The sequence below is a fragment of the Alnus glutinosa genome, chromosome 1 (assembly GCF_958979055.1).
Source record: "Alnus glutinosa chromosome 1, dhAlnGlut1.1, whole genome shotgun sequence".
In the NCBI taxonomy this organism is placed as follows: Eukaryota; Viridiplantae; Streptophyta; class Magnoliopsida; order Fagales; family Betulaceae; genus Alnus; species Alnus glutinosa.
Genome location: NC_084886.1, coordinates 10,771,897 through 10,788,681, shown reverse-complemented (window position 1 = coordinate 10,788,681; position 16,785 = coordinate 10,771,897). Strand labels below are relative to the sequence as shown.

The window sequence follows — 16,785 nt, the reverse complement described above, 5'->3', positions numbered from 1 at the left end:
AACCACTAAGATGTGGTAAGATCCGTCTTCCCTAGGTATGGATTAGCTACGTTTTTAGTAGGATATACACAATCAATGGAATAATATAACCCATCTTCGTTGCTACGAACTGTCTACTTAAATTACACTAAACTAAGGTGTAGTACAATCCGTCTTCCCTAGGCATGACCTATCTAGCCCTCTTGATCGCATATCAATTAAAACCTTTGTATAACAATCATTCATATAATCACAGAAAATATGAAGAATTGAATTCAATCAATATAAAATATTTTCTAAGACAAGATAAGAAATTCATAATGATTGAATATAAACATTAAGATCAATTCTCACAGTTATACAACCATCATGCATATAGAAAATTTCAAATTAAAATACAATTAAACCATTGTTACTTGGAAAGAGCTACATCAACACCCTATTACGAATTTAGCTGCTCATCGTGGTGCAGCTGGTACTAGGATGGCCTCTTGCCATGTTCTTCTCCTCTTCAACCTGTCAAGCTTCCAAGAAGAATTTTTTGTCTAAAACTAAGCACACATTCTCTTGAAGCTTAGGGGTCTATTTATAGAGATTAGGAGAGGCCTTAAATTCATAGGAATCCAAGAAAAATCGGAACTTAGTCTCTTAGTCCAAATATAAGATTGAAAATTTAATCCAAGTAGGAAAATGATTCCAAATTCGTCCAGATTTGCGGTATTTTATTGTGGGGCGATTTTGGCATAGTAAATGTCTAAATTAGGAAAAAGCTATTACTAACGTATTTGTTACATTTTGTATTAGCTTTCCAACGCCACCAATTTCATTGCAATCCGAGATCTGAGCAGAAAGTTATGATTAAAACATTGAAACGTGTGCAGAATCCAAATTTGAATTCAATCCAATTTTGACTCTTACTGGAGAAATTACGATTTAATCATTCTCTTGATTTGATTAAACTTAACCACATCATATAGGTCCTCTATCATGATTGGAAAAGCTTAACCATATCTTCTAGGTCTTCTCAAAGTGTGCTGTAAGCCCAAAATCAAGGGAATTAATTGCATCTTTATTTAAAACCTAAAAACAATAAAACAACACAAAATCAAACAAATAACAATGTTAAGGAATTAACATATTCAAGTTAAGGGGCTTGAGTGTGCAAGATTCGAGGCTTATCATGTTCCACGTTCACAAATTCAATCGAGGCCTTGTTGTTGAATGTGGTGTGCCTTGGGCAGGGAGAAGACATGCTAGATGTCCCTTGCCTTGCAGTTTCAACAGCAAGTCTTTACCCAACGGTTCCTTCTCCAACATAGAGCAGTCCAACGGAATCCTTCTCACCTTCTCTGGGGTTGCTGGTCTCACTGCCGGGAGAAAATCAAGGTCACTCCTCTTAACCAATGGAATCTGAAGCTTGACAAGGCCCTCTAACCTCAGGACCTCCGCGAACGACTGTAGAGCGCCACCCATAATGGGCCAAGCCCCACCCGAGCTTGGGGAGGAATTCTTCAAACCCAAACCTCCTTCCCATCCTTCTTCACTACTGGAGACAACACACCAACAGGAGAAGACCTAGACGTGGTTTCCAGAAAAACCATCACCTTGCACAGTTCATCAATCACTCTGTACCATCCCTGCCCTCCTCATCCTTCTGGGAATAAGATGAACCCTCTCCGGCCACCCATTGCACAGACTGCTAGCTCCAAGAAGCAACCATCCTTATTACAGTCTTTCCTAATAATCCAATCCTTTGAATCTGCCCGGAAGGATTTTCAAAATCCTCGACTCCCTGAGACCGTAAAGCCTCATTCACCGTTTCGACAACCCAAGCAGTACATTGCAAACCCAAAAGCACAACCCCTAAGAAGCCTTTCCTTCTCTCCTCCATTCTCAACACAGTCTTGCCTTCCTCCACTAAGAAGAGGAAAGTTTTAGCCTCCACAAAGAAATGTCTCTCCAACGCCATCCTCTATAGAACAGAAGAGAACAGCCTATAACAAGTTGTGAACCCAATGAAGAGTGATGGAAACGGAAGTCTGTGTGCGATGTCGTGGAACAGGAACGCCTCTCCATCAGCCAAGCAACTTCGCGCTCTTTCCGAGCTTCAAAGCGGTGAGAGGAAAGAAGCCCTAGCGGGATGCGCCTACACGCGCCACTGCTGGGGTGAAAAAGTCGAGAAAAGTCAAGAAAGAAAAGAGGAGAGAGGCGAGAGCTGCTAGCGACGATTGCAAAGCAATATTGATGAAACAGGTTACACAATTCTCTTTGGCAAATTAGTTCAAAAACATTATGCAATCAAAACTTGTCGATTAGAACAATCTTAGTTATGCCTAACGTCAATTGGTATCAGAGCGCGTCTTCTTGGGATATTTTTTTATCAGTATTCATGACTGGTGGTCGTAGTCAGCGTGGACAGGTTCCGAATGAGGAAGTCTCCTATCGTGAACACAGTATACAAGACGTGATGATTGAAGGCCTACAGATGCAGGTTGCAAAGTTAACTCAACGTCTAGCGGCACAAAACTTGGAGATGTATCGCGATATTGATGGTTGCGATTCAGAATCCAATTTCAAGAACCTGTATCATAATCCTATTCTGCTTTGGGAACAACGTGGTTAGGACGAGCGACATGGGGACTTAAGCTTCAGAGTTGAGATTCCAAAATTTTCTGGCACTCACTGCCTTAATTGTTTTTAGCAAGTCTCAAGCCCATCTACCAAATCCATCTTATGTGGAGGTGGAAGATGAATTTATTGAGGATAATGCTTTTTGTAGATTGGGTCTCTCCACCAATCTATGACGTCTATCCTAGCGAAGAGGATTTATTGAACAAAGTAAGTTTTGTGGTTGATACGTTAAAATTTATTAAAGAAAATAATGACTACCATGTGTTTGATGAAAGTCCACATAATGAAGGATTTTAGTGTGTAATGAGGAAATTAGTTACGTTTCTTTCTTTGGGATTGAAATTTTTGTATCAAATTCTCAATAATAATTTGGATGTTGGTTTTGGCATGTTGGACGACTATTTTAATTTTTATGGTCAAGAAAGAATTGATCCTTCTTTGGAGACTTTTATGGAGTGTGAATAGGAGAGATAAATGAAGAACGTGTGAAGATTGATTTATCTCAAGTTGGTGCGAAAAACTTCAAATCTACTATTCAGAATCAAGTTGTGATGGGTTGCAAGTTGTTTCTCTTCCAGCATCAAGTTATTTTGGTGTTGAGAAGTACGGGATGACAGTGATTGATTGGACATTGAAAGATCGAGGCAAAGATGATTTGAATTCGAGGACAAATTCTTTCCAAGCCGAAAAGATTGATGCAGGAGAATCACCAACTAAATTAGAATATATTGACGAAGAATATCAGCTCAAGAATGAAAAGAATAAGACATAATATTTGAAGATTATTTTTAGAATAATATCTTATTTATTTGTCTACAAGAATTTTGTTGTGTCCAAGTTAAGGGTTATTTTTGTGTTTTTATCTCTTTCTTTTTCTTTAGGTATTTTACTTGGAAAGTACTCAAACTTAACCTATATAAAGGCAGGTCTGTATTATATTGGATTTCAATTTTTGAGTATCAATAAAATTTCGGTCTTTCAGGATTATTCTTTCTTTACTTCTTTGCGGCGACTAGGGTCTTTTTTTTTTTTCCTTATTTGTTATTTTCTCTCTTCCTAATTTTCCTTTTCATTTTTTCAATTCTTAATTTATGCTACTATCATACTCGGTTAGAACAATCTTAGTTCTACCTGGTGTCACATGTGTCTAAGTATCAGTGTGAAACTTGTGAATTTGCTAAACATCATCAGGTGCCATTCTCTCCTAGTATAACCAAAAGCAATGTGCCTCTTGTTTTGGTTCACACCGATGTTTGAGGTCCTTCACATGTGGTCTCTTTATCTAGTCATCGATGGTTAGTATCTTTTATTGAAGATTTTTCTCGGACCACCTACGTCTATTTGATGGGTTTCTGTCTTCCGGCGACAATGTGTACTTCTTCTGAGGTGGCCGATTGAGTGTTGGGTGTGTGTTGAGATGGAGAAAAGTTTTATCGTGGAGTCGAAGATTTTTGTCTTCTCGGTGTGGGATGGGGCGTCGATGTTGAGGCTGGGGGAGAAAAGAAAAAGTTTTTTTTTTTCCGGGGAGATCATCATCAGTTCTCAGGGCTCTGAGTGGCTTGCATTGACGTTGGAGATTCTCTTAGGTCTTCCGGAAGATCAAGATTTCATCAAATCCTTCAGGGATAGGTTGAAAATCTTGATTGCTCGGAGAGGTGGCAACCAAGCAAGCCGCTTCTTAGAGGCAGCAGAGGATGGGTGGCCGGAAAGGGTTTATTGTGATCCTTGAGGGGCGTAGAGGGTGGGGTTGGTTCAAATTCTCGGATGAGCTGAGAAAGGCCAGAGATTATCTCTCTGCCAAAGCAGGTTGCGGGTCTGGGTCCTTGCTTGCGTCACTCAAGATAGTTGGGAAGGAAGAAGAGGTTAGGTTGAGTTTGGCTCCTCTTTGGATGGGGCCCTCCTTTGTGGAGGTGCTGAGGTCTGGTTCGGTCTCGACTGTGAAGAAGAAGCCCATCGTGGGGGGTCGTCATTCTGGGTGGATGGTGTCGCCGAAGGAGCAGCGTGCTCTTGACCTTCTTCCGATGGTAAGGCATGCAGAGGTTGAATTGAGATCAGTGGTGGATTGCTTCTCGTTGGAGTCCCCACTGCTAGAGCTGTTGGACAAAGACCAGCATCTTCGTCTGAAGGGTAAGAAGGTTCTTTCTCGTTTGAATTTGAATTTTGAAAATTCGAAATCCGAATATTCGAGAACGCGTACGTGGAATAAGCTGGGTTCCGGGTTTTATGTGGCCTTGGGTCAGGCTGTAAGAAAACTTTCTGGGCCGATTTTTCGGGTTGGGGATGGGTCTTAAACATTTAGGTTTCCATGTGGCCTGTTTTTGGCCGAAACCTAAAGCTGCCTGTCCATCCAGATCCCTGCTGGAGATGACGCTAGAGTGGTCTTCTGGGATGTTTTTAGTTTGGTCTCCTCCTGGGGGTTTGGTGGGTGATGCGTTGGTAACCACAGAGGGCATGGGTCTAGCGTCGTCAGCTCCTCCAGCCTCTAAAAAATTTGGGTTTCCCCCTTCGCTGGCACTGGAGCTTACTTTTCCGGTGGCTCCTTCTCCAGCTCGTCCTCCGGATCCTGTGTTTAAGGTCTCTCCTTTGAGGCCGCTTTAGATTCCTCAACCCGGGTTTGCCCCTCCGTCTCTCGTTGGAGCGGCTGTGTTGGGTGAGAAGTTGCATTCTCCCTTCCCTGTGGTGGTTTCTAAGCCTTTTTAGTGTTACTACAGGAGGGCGAAGGTGCTAAGGGAAGGGCAATTTGTGAAGTGGAATGAGGAGCTATTTTCTGATTCTCTGGAAGTCGCGAAGATGAGTGTTGGCTACTATGTTAAGAAGGTTACAGCTGCTGAGCCGGTAGTGAAAGGCTGTAGAGCCACCAGTGAAGTATGGTCTTAGGAAGGGATTTCTCAACCCTCGCCTGAAGGTGCCAGTTAATCCCACATCGCCGCAGAAGGTCACCAAGGTCGGGATGGTTGGACCTTCATCGCCCCCGAGAGGTTGTCTCACTCATTATTCCTCTGAAGGAAATGGTTTATCCCTATCTTGCAATTGGCCTGTTGATTTTGATCATAACGGGGAGATTGTGCCTTGGGAGGAGGATGATGAGCTTTGGAATGGCTTACCCTTGGATTGGGCTTTGGATGGTGCTTTTGAGGAGAAGGCCTTGGCTATTCAGGATGTCATGGAGGAAGAGTTTCTGAGAGAGAAAATGTTAGCACGCCAAAAGTTAAAAGGCAAGAGGGAGCTTCTGAATCTGCAAAGCTCCATTAATAATGGCAACGGTTTAGCTTCCTCCAGGCGTAGGAAAGGATAGGCGCACGTCTTGTAGGGTTCGTTGTTGCTTTGGTGGGTTGTGGGTTGTCTCTCGGGTGTTTAGTTTTTCCTTGTAACTCTTTTTGAGCTCATTTGTGGTTATTTGGTTGTTCTTTTTTGGGTTTTGGGGTTTTTTTTGTTGGTTTTGTTGGTTGTTGCGGGTTAACTTTGGGTGTTTCTGGCGTACACTTCCTGTGTACCTAGGAGTGCCTTTACGCTTTTTTAATAAATCTTTTATTACTTATAGAAAAAAAAAAAAAAAAAAAAGAAAGAAGAAAGAAGAAGAAGAAGAAGAAGATAAAAGTAAGGTGTCCTCTAATTTTCAAATATTTCACCACATGATTCAGATCCAATTTAATGCCTCTATCAGAATTGTTCGTTTCGATAATGGGCATGAATATCTGTCTAGTTGTCTTGATGCTTTTTTTCGTGAACGTATTATCCATCAAACTACTTGTGTTGGTACTCCCCACCAAAATGGAGTTGCTGAGCAGAAAAATTGACATTTTCTTGAGGTTGCTTGATCCTTAATGATTGATATGCATGTCCCTAAATCTTATGGGGGTGATGCATGCCCCCTTCTGAATGGAAGCGTTTTCCTTCAATGTTGTTCTAGATTACGAATGGCTTGAATTGAGTTACGAATATCTTTAGTGTATAAGGGACAGTGAGTACCGGTAACCAAACTATCGTCATCTTCTCCAAAACTCGCTGGAAATTTACCGGCAACACTCAAACATTCCTGCTGGCCACTACAACCACGGTTAGTGTCAATCGATGATCAAAACGACGCAATATCCACTTCACCAAACCGCCACTTCACTCAACTCTAGCCACCAATAGCCACCAAAGACAACACCAACCACCACATAGAGCACTGACCACACCAACCAACCACCCTGATCAATTCTTCAATGCAGGGAAACGCTTAAATCACAGTAGCCACGATTGTGGTTCCACTGGTTGCATCAAACCCACCAACTATGACTGAACCCATAACGGTGATGACATCGACGTCACACTATTGATGACAGTGATCTCAATGCCATCGCTCTCCTAACACATGTATTAAGCCTTGTACCTCAGTATTCTTCAATCAGTAGCAAGAATAGAATGGGTGAGAGAGGAAAAAAAGAAGGAAAGAAAGGAGGCAAAGAGAAAGGACAAGGATCACAAGGATCACAGGGAAAAGAATTAATCCCTAGGCTCTACCATGTTGTCAAGTTTGAATGAAATACTTTATAGAGAGAAAGAGGAGGCTTGTTACTTCTTACGTAGCCTACCTCACACGTTTTATTATATATGTTGAAAAATATACCAATGGCCAGAATACCCATTTACATCAATCAACCCTAACACTCTTCTAACTAGACCAAATTATATCTCTCTTTTGTTTTACTTTTTTTTTTTTTTTTTTTTTTTTTAAAGTAAAGTATATTCCAAAAAAGCGCAGAGGGCGCAACTCAAAGTATACATGAAGTATACACGATACCTCTAATCCAAAGAGAAAGAAAAACATGAATGTAAAAAATAAGAAAAAGAACAATCATACATAGAATGTAGGATTATGTAGCATCACTCTCCACGTAAACAAGGTTTGTATCACTAATTTCTTCAAATTAAGCGAATCAGTCTCACAATCTTCAAAACTGCGTGCATTTCATTCCTTCCATAAACACCACATCAAACACAATGGAGTCATTCTCCACATCGGCACCAACAACCAGTTGCCCTTTTGCCCCCTCCAACTCCCTAACATATCGATCACCGAATGAAGCATAACCCATGCAACACCAAACAGCTACAATGTCATACTCCACAATTCTGTAGCAACCATGTAGTACAGGAACAAATGATCAATGGACTCTCCACAATTCTTACACATAGCACCACTTCATCACAATAATATTCATTTTGCGTAAATTATCCAAAGTTAGAATTTTTCCTAAAGTCGCCATCCATACAAAGAAAGCTACTATCGGAGGAACCTTGATTTTCCAAATACTATTCCAAGGAAAAGAAGAATGAATAGGAATAGATGATACTTTATGGTAAGACTTCACTTCAAATGATTTCCTTCTCGAAGGAATCCAACAAATTTTATCCTCTCCTTCATACCTTACTTTAAAAGAATACAACATCTCAAAAAATCTAGAGACCACTTCCATCTCCCAATCATGTACAGGTCGAGTAAACAAAAAATATTCCACAGAATGTTACCATTTTGTCTTTACATATTCTCCGCCACCTATGTTTCCTTACCACACGCAATAGTAAACAATTATGGAAGAAGAAATTTTAGAAAAGTAAATCTCCACATCACACATCATGCCAAAACAAGACTCTAGAACCATCTCCGACCTCATCTCTCACATGAGCTGCAAAAGCATCCCAACCCCTCCTAATACATTTCCACACTCCTACTCCAAAAGGACCCCCAACCTCCTTAGAATACCAACCACCTCTCATACTACCATATTTAATATCCACTACCTTTCTACAAATAGCATCGCTTTCCATAGCAAACCGCCATAGCCTCTTGCCCAATAAGGCTTTATTAAACTAAATTATATTTCTCACTCCTAAACATCCCCCTCCCCCTGAAACCTTCGATGAACAAATCATAGACCACTTAATCAAATGTAATTTAAGCTCATCTCCAATACCTCCCCAAAGGAAATCCCTCTGAAGTTTTTCCAAGCAATTAGTCACTCCCATAGGAATAGGGAAAAGGGACAAAAAATATGTTGGCAAATTCAAAAGAGTACTATTGATCAATGTTAACCTTCACCCTTTGATAAATACAATCTCTTCCATCCCGCCAATCTATTTTCCATCTTCTCAATAATGCTTGTCCAAATATTAGAATCCTTATACTTAGCACCCAAAGGAAGACCCAAATAATTGATAGGAAGCGAAGCCTTACCGCACCCAAGAATGCTAGCCAACTCCTCCATATCCCCTACATCACCTACATGAACAATCTTGGATTTCTATAGGTTGATTTTCAGCCTCGAAACCGCTTCAAAACATAGCAACAAGCATCTCAAATCACGGAATTGTTTGACATTAGGCTCACAAAAGATCAAGGTATCATTTGCAAATAATAAATGAGACACAATCATTGCTTCCTGATATCTCGATCCCATGGAGAATCCAAAGAGTCGGCCGCTTTCAACTGTTGCAAACAACATCTGACTTAAAACCTCCATCACGACCACAAACAGTAAAGGAGACAAAGAATCCCCTTGTCGTTGACCTCGTGAACTACTAACAAACCCCGATGGCGACCCATTAATGATGATAGAGAAACGAGCAGTTGAGATACAATGAGCAATCCAACCTCGCCATCTCTCCCTAAAACCACATCTCTCTAAAAAATAAAGCAAAGACTCTCAATTTACATGGTCATAGACCACCTCCAAATCCAATTTGCAAATAATACCCAGTGTTCCAGAGTGAAGCCGGCTATCCAAGCATTCATTAGCTACCAATACAAAGTCCAGGATTTGTCTCCCCTTGATAAAGGCAATTTGCAAGTGAAAAACAATCTTCCCCAACACTGACTTCAACCTGTTCGCTAGAACCTTCGAAATAATTTTGTACATTACACCTACCAAATTTATTGGTCGAAAATCCTTGAGTTCCACCGCTATAGCTTTATTCGGAATAAGCAAAACAAAAGTAGCATTTAGACTCTTCTCGAATTTTCTAGTATTATGAAATTCCTTCAGAACCGCAATAATATGAGCTTTCAAAACCTCCCAACATTTTTGAAAAAAAAAAACATAGTAAAACCATCAGGACCTGGGGCCTAATCGCCTTTGAAATTTCGTACTACCTCCCAAACTTCACCTTCCTTGAACTCGCGTTCCATCCATATTCTTTCCCCATCATCAATGGAAAGTTAAGATCAATCATCTACCCTTGGTCTCCATTTATATTGCTCACAGTATAGTTTTTTTATAGAAATCCACAATTTGATCCTAAATAATTGTGGACTCGTTAGTCTGGTGTCCATCCACCATTAGTGACTCAATCGAATTATGTCTCCTATGTGCATTTGCCAACCAATGGAAGAAAAAACTTCGTATTATTATCACCCTTTTTTAACCTCAATGCCCTTGATTTTTGTCTCCAACTAACTTCTTCAAGATAAATACTCTGACTTCTAGAGTATTCTTCTCTCTTGATATTGTCATCTACCGATAACGATCTCTCCTCTGAAATCATATCCAGCTCACTTAGAACCTTCTTCATTTCCTTTTTTTGCACCCCCAACATTCCTAAACACCTCCTCATTCCATTTTTTCAAGTCAACTTTCAATGCTTTCCACTTTCAAGTGAACACATAACTTGACGTACCTTCATAAATGTAGGATCCCCACCACCTCTTAACTTGCTCCACAAAACCTTATACTTGCAACTACATATTTTCAAATTTAAACAACCCCCTACCTCGTCTTCCTACTCCACAATCCAGTAACAATGAATAATGATCCGAAAGTAGTCAAGGGAGGAGTCTTTGAGAGACCTCTTGGAAATTTTCCTCCCATTCTATAGAAAGCAAGAATCGATCAATTCTGGACCAAGCACGACAATAGGACCACATGGATCTCCCCCTGACCCTTGGAATATCCATGAGACTCTATTCAAAACTACCCTCTTTCACATGGAAACGGAAGTATGTTGAACACCCCCCCCCCCCTCCCCCCCCCCAAAAATAAATAAATAAATAAAAATACACCAAGACAACTCCCATATATTTATCAAACTAGCAAGCTTCCCAAACCCCTCTTCTATTCCCATTGTCATTAGACTCATAAACACCCGCAAACGCCCAATCAAAATTCTCTGGTACCACATACCTCCCCACACACTCATCTACCTTCTCTACCGTTCTCCTGTCCCACATTAACAAGATACCTCCTGATGCCCCTCTCCCAAATTCACACAATCCACATGAATACACCCCCAAACACTACGAACCACCTCCCTACTAAAAACCTCCATTTTAGTCTTTTGCAAACATACAATATCAGCCTTCCATTCCCTCAACAGCCTTCTCATCTTCATTCTTTTCTCAAGCTCATTCAGGCCTCCCACATTCCAAGAAATTATCTTGGGCTTCATAATTAAAATTTACCAACCCTTCCCTTTCTAGCCAATCTAGACGACTAACCTCCTTTCCCATCGTCATTTTCCTTTCTATCATAATTAATGGACCAATCCAACCGCTTTCTATCTTGTTGGCCTTTCATCCCTAATGTGGAGATGACCGTAGACATAGTCTTTGCTATCATTTAATCTCTAGTAGCTTCAATCTCTTCAAAAAGTGTCATCAACTTATCCTCAAAATGATCACATGACAACCCTACGACTTTGTAAAAACCCTTCACCCGCTCTTTACCCACACTCATTGCTAAGGGTACAATTGATAGTGGGACACTATCCTCCAACTCTTCCCCTTCTCCATCAACCACTTCTTGTAAGAAGGAGACTTCATATTCGACATCATACACCTCCATAGACGACAAGACCTTAGACCCCACTATCTCTCTAGGATGACCCACGGAAATAATAGCACCCATCTGGCCAAACAGTTGCGGCCCTTCAACAGCAAAAAAACCTTTGCGCATTCTTTCTTCATCACACTCTGTTTCACACTGAAACATGTTTGTCAAAACCACCGTTGTAGCCACGCTTGAAACTGTTGGCACCGGCATCAAGACTCCTCCAAAATCACTGTGGGCAAACTCTGAACATACCCCAAGCTTACCCTTCACCCCTACGACAGTTTCTGAGAAGATCCCAGACTGTCTAGCCTCTGAAAAGACCCCAGACTGTCCAACGTCCAAACACACCGACGTGCCCCCATCAACTGTTGAAAGTTCTTTGTCTTTTGCCTTGGCAAGATACTCACCCTCAACCACCTCGTCGACGACCTCAGACCACTTCTCAGTGCTAATTTCTTGAGGCCCAGCTGAACTTGTACCTGCCAACAACACCATGTTAGCAACAACCTCTGCCCCACTACTAGGATCCAGTTCGGCCCTCTCAGACTGCACCGCCTCTAGAGCCAGTAGACGGTTGGAATCCGACGACGTTATTGACTCCTCTAGTTTAACTCTCCACTGAGGCATCACCTTGCGAAGTGACCGGTGAGAATACAACTGCAACCGGGTTGTGTGTTCATCTACACATGGCTCGTTCAACATTGGGTCTTCCTGTTTCAGCCTATCCTCGCACTTGGCTGTAACATTTTCGCTCACCAACCCAACCTGCAACCCACCTGACTCCCCAACATCTTTATTCTCAAGGCCCAAGGCCCAACCAACGCTCGGCTTCCCTCTTAAAGAACCTTAGGAAACTCTTCAAATCTTCCAGATTCTTCGCATCTCCCATATTCAGCTTCATAACGTCTTCCATTTTCAATGTAGATACACCCGCTCTTGCGAGGTGATCTTTGGCCTTTGATTGTGGGCTTTCCATCTTTGCTTCCATACAAGACCTAGTATTGCTCAGACTGCCCCTGCTCATATTTGTGATAGCTTCGCCGGTTGTCCTTCCTTCTAACGCTGCCGCATACGAGCGCCCATCCCGACATAATCCGGACATTGCTAGTGCTACAACAATTTGCTTCCCTTCAGTTTTCCTTCCTTGACCTTGTTTATCATAATAGCCTTTCAACCTCTGCATCTGAACCCAGCAGTCCAACCATCCCTTCCCATTGCTACCTTCTGGGATAACAACAAAACTTTGCCTCCCTCCCCCTCCATACTCCGACAGCTCAAGGAAGGAATCGTCCATGCTTGTTCCCTCGTCTCTGCACCGCGTACGCTGTGCTCCCTTGACGATAAGTTCTCCAATTCTCGCTGGAATCGTCTCCATTGTCGAACCCCTCCATTGCTTGCATCAACCAGAACAAACTCGGCCACCCTGGGATGACCGCTCGAAAAATACATCTACTCCTCTCGGCCAACTACACTCCACCACTAACCTCATACCGAAACTCAAAAGACTTGGATTCCACAAAACAAAATCCTAAGTAACCCATCCCTCCACCGAGAAAATGGTGTGTCCATGACCTTTCCACCAACTCTTACACCCTCACTCAATGCTTGCTCTAGTTCAATTACATCTGAAGGAAGCCTTCGATGTAATATATCAAGTAGCATCTCTGTGAAAGATATAACCACTTTGTTTCCTGCATCAGATGGAGTGAGATCATTATTTTCCCAGGCACAGGCATAACCCAATTCAGAATCTCTCTGGGGAGACACAATCCCAAATTATATCTCCTTCACTGGTAAATTGGGGTTTAAGGGTGAATCATGGGTTCTATCTTGTATGAGCGCATGTGTTATTTTGACCTAAAATCATTGGAATTTGCTTAAACTAACTTCTAATGACTTTGAAATTAGATCTTATTTCACTGGAGTGGCATATATATCCCAATGGCCTTAATTACTCACAAAGAGAAGAGTATGATTACCATAAGTGGCTCTTGTTGCATGGCCTTGTAAAATTTCAGGGTGCTCCTTCCCTAACCTGTTTTTAAAGGACAACGCTGTATTGTCTATTACTCAGCCAAATGAAGTTTATCGCATGGCTGCAGCATGGTTTTTTTCTCTGTGTTCTATAAAATAATCTTTTGGGTTTCTCCAGATGGTTTAGGTGCTATAACTTGATACATCTTTTGTTTGTTTGAGTTTCATTATTTTTATTATTTTTTACATTTTCTGTTTGCATAGATGTATTGACTCACCTATCAATCCATGATGTGATGCTTCTATATGAGATTGAACCTTGTGATATATCTTTTTCCATATTGCAGATCTCATCTATCAAATCTGGAATGTGGGACTGCTTGTCTGATACTCTCCACACCACAAGTCAACAGGAATTAACACAAACAAGTATGGAAAGATGTTCTGAATATGAGATCACAGATGTTGAACCAATTGTTAAGGATACATCAGTCATAGCTGAGCACGGTGGGGAGCACACGCACAGTGAGTACTGTTTGCTTTTAAAATAGGCTTTGTTAAATCGTAGTTCAAACCTGTGACTGGCCTACACATTTTGATATTATCTTGAATGTTAAAATTTTGCTGAAGTTTACTTAAGTACTCTCCTCATAATGGCGTTACTATAATATTCATGCTTAAATTTCTAGGAACATTGTGTTGAACTTTGATATTCACTAACCAAAAGAACCATTTTCATTTGGCTTGCTGGGAATAATTTGGTGTTATATACTTCATAAGTGAATTTGGGTAGCTTCTACTTTCTTGATTCTTTTTGAGTTTCCCTCCCTCATTTTACTATCATTTCAATTTTCAATATTGTCCCCCTATTACTTTTATATCTTGTTCTTGTGTAATTAGATGTCACAGGTGTTTCTGTTGAAGACATAATCAGGAAAGTAACACTGTATTTTGAGCTTGAGTATGAAATCAAGACTTATGGAGAATCACTTCTTGAAAGGAGAATTATGCTCTTGAGGAAGCTTTATGATTGTGAATTTTGGCTGGTGGAGCAATTTTTTGTCAAGACATTCAATTCCCTTGGCTACGGGGAGTTTTTAACGTTCCTCGAAAAACATGCCTCTTCGCTACCTGATGAGATATACAACTTCTTAAAAGGTGACATATATGAAAAATCCCCTTTGGAGGTTTGCATGCTCCATTATCAGTTGGTTGTTTTAGTGTCACAAGCTTTGCATGGATTACGGGACAATGAAATAGTGACGAAGCAGATGATTTCTTCACTTCTCGTGAGGCAATTCCCATTGATTAGTTTCAAAATTTTAGAAAATGGTTCCATGGCAGATTTTCTAGATATTGTGGGGAAGCATCAGAACACTGTAATTTCAAAAGGTGTCCTATTTTCTGCAACATTATTTGAAATGTATCATGTTGAAGACTCATCAACCCATGATGAAAATGATTTATTGGAAACCACCAGGGTGAGAGTTGACCACTGCCAGAAAGCAGTAGCCCTTAAACCTGTTACATCCAAGGATGCAATTGAAGTCTTACTTAGAGCACCGCTGATGTCGGACTTAAGCTTATGGGTACACTGGGACCTGATATTTGCTCCCTCACTTGGCCCTCTTGTACCATGGTTGTTGAATGAAGTCAACACAAAAGGGTTATTGTGTTTAGTGACTAAAGATGGAAAGGTCATGCGCATAGATCATTCAGCTACTGTGGATTCATTCTTGGAAGCTGCAATTCAAGGATCCTCTTTCCGAACAGCACTGCAGCTGTTATCTCTATTCTCATTGGTTGGGGGAGAAAAATATGTTCCCTTGCCCCTTTTAAAATGTCATGCGCGCCAAGCATTTGAAGTTATTATGAAGAATTCTATGGAGAATATGGAAGTAAATGACAGCCAGAACTCTCTTGTGCAGGGAAACACTAGACAGAAAATGGTTGATGAAGTTGCTACTAGTAATTTGAGTAGTGAATTACATATTAACTTATGCAAAATGAATAAAGTTGTGCCTATTGTGTCAAGGTTTGTCCTTGATTGTCTTGGCTATTTACCCACAGAGTTTCGTTGTTTTGCTGCTGATGTCTTGCTTTCTGGAATGCGCGCTCTCTTCACAGATGCTGCTTCTGGCATTTTGCATGAATGCAATCAAACAGAGCAGAGTCTCATGCTTCATGAAGTAGGACTGACTCTTGGTATTGTTGAGTGGATTGATGATTACCATTCATTTTGTTCCACTGATGCTACTGAGCTGTTTGCATGTGCAACTGTATGCTTGAAAGCTACTGGGCCTGAGAAAAGCATAGGCTCAAAGAATATGCAAGACGCGTTGGGTAAGTCTGCCATTTCTGAACTAAATATGAGTGTACCTGTTGTGAAAGATGGGCGTAATGAAGAAAGGACTGGAGTTTGTCAGTCAATTGATGGGTTAGAAGTTTTTGATGATAGAGTTGGCAGTGGTCACACGCTACATTTGTCTAAACTTGATGAAGATAAGAATGCAGCCCTGGTCATTGAATCTATCAGGCAGGATGAATTTGGTTTGGATCTAAGTTTGTCTAGCACTGAAAGTAGCATGTTGAAGAAGCAGCATGCTCGCCTGGGGAGAGCACTTAACTGTCTTTCACAAGAGTTATATTCTCAAGATTCACATTTTCTTCTTGAGCTGGTAATAGTATTGTCTCTGTCCCTTTCAATGTGCTTACTACAACTATTCACATGATGAACCATATAAGTTTGTAGAGTTGATTTTTCGGTGTCTTATCTTCTGTTACGATTTTGCTTTTATATTTTTAAATATTGTTGTTATAATCTACAGCATGTAGTTTCTAGAAGATCATCCTGGTGCTGAATGTTGGTTGAAATATGAACTTCCTTAATATTTGTTAGTATCACTGTATAGGTAAGGTTTAGTTTTGTTATTATTTAACTATTAGTTTTTTCTTCTCTCACTCTAACAACTTTTTTTTTTTTTGATAAGTAAATTTAGTTTTATTGAAAGCCTAAGGCGCCCCTTCGTACACTGGAAGTATACAACAGGAAACACCTAACTAGAAGAGGAAAAACAAGCAAGAAAATCAGCAAAGCTGATGGAAAAAGGGAACAAAAAGGCCATCGACCAAAGATACAACGTGTGGAGAAACATCTCTAACACCTCCTCTAGAGAGTTCTCTAGGTTCTTAAAATACCTAAGGTTTCTTTCTCTCCAAATACACCAAAAAATGCAAATAGGCACCATCTTCCATGTCATAGCGCTTCTTGATCTCCCAGCCTTCCACCAACAAGCAAGTAGGTCTACTACTCTCCTAGGCATGACCCAAGAAATACCAAAGCGAGAGAAAATGTTATTCCACAAAGTGGAGGCCACATCACAATGCAAAA

At 40.8% G+C, this 16,785-nt stretch overlaps 1 protein-coding gene across 3 annotated transcripts in view; it reads left to right on the top strand.

The window, feature by feature from the left end:
* The window catches only part of LOC133872069 (protein NO VEIN-like), an 84,689-nt gene that overhangs the window by 32,635 nt on the left and 35,269 nt on the right, over positions 1-16,785 (top strand). For all 3 annotated transcript variants that reach the window (XM_062309597.1, XM_062309590.1, XM_062309582.1), the window contains 2 exons: positions 13,742-13,919; positions 14,295-16,072. In XM_062309597.1, coding sequence (XP_062165581.1) covers positions 13,742-13,919; positions 14,295-16,072 — 1,956 coding nt within the window. The remainder of the gene's footprint in view (positions 1-13,741; positions 13,920-14,294; positions 16,073-16,785) is intronic.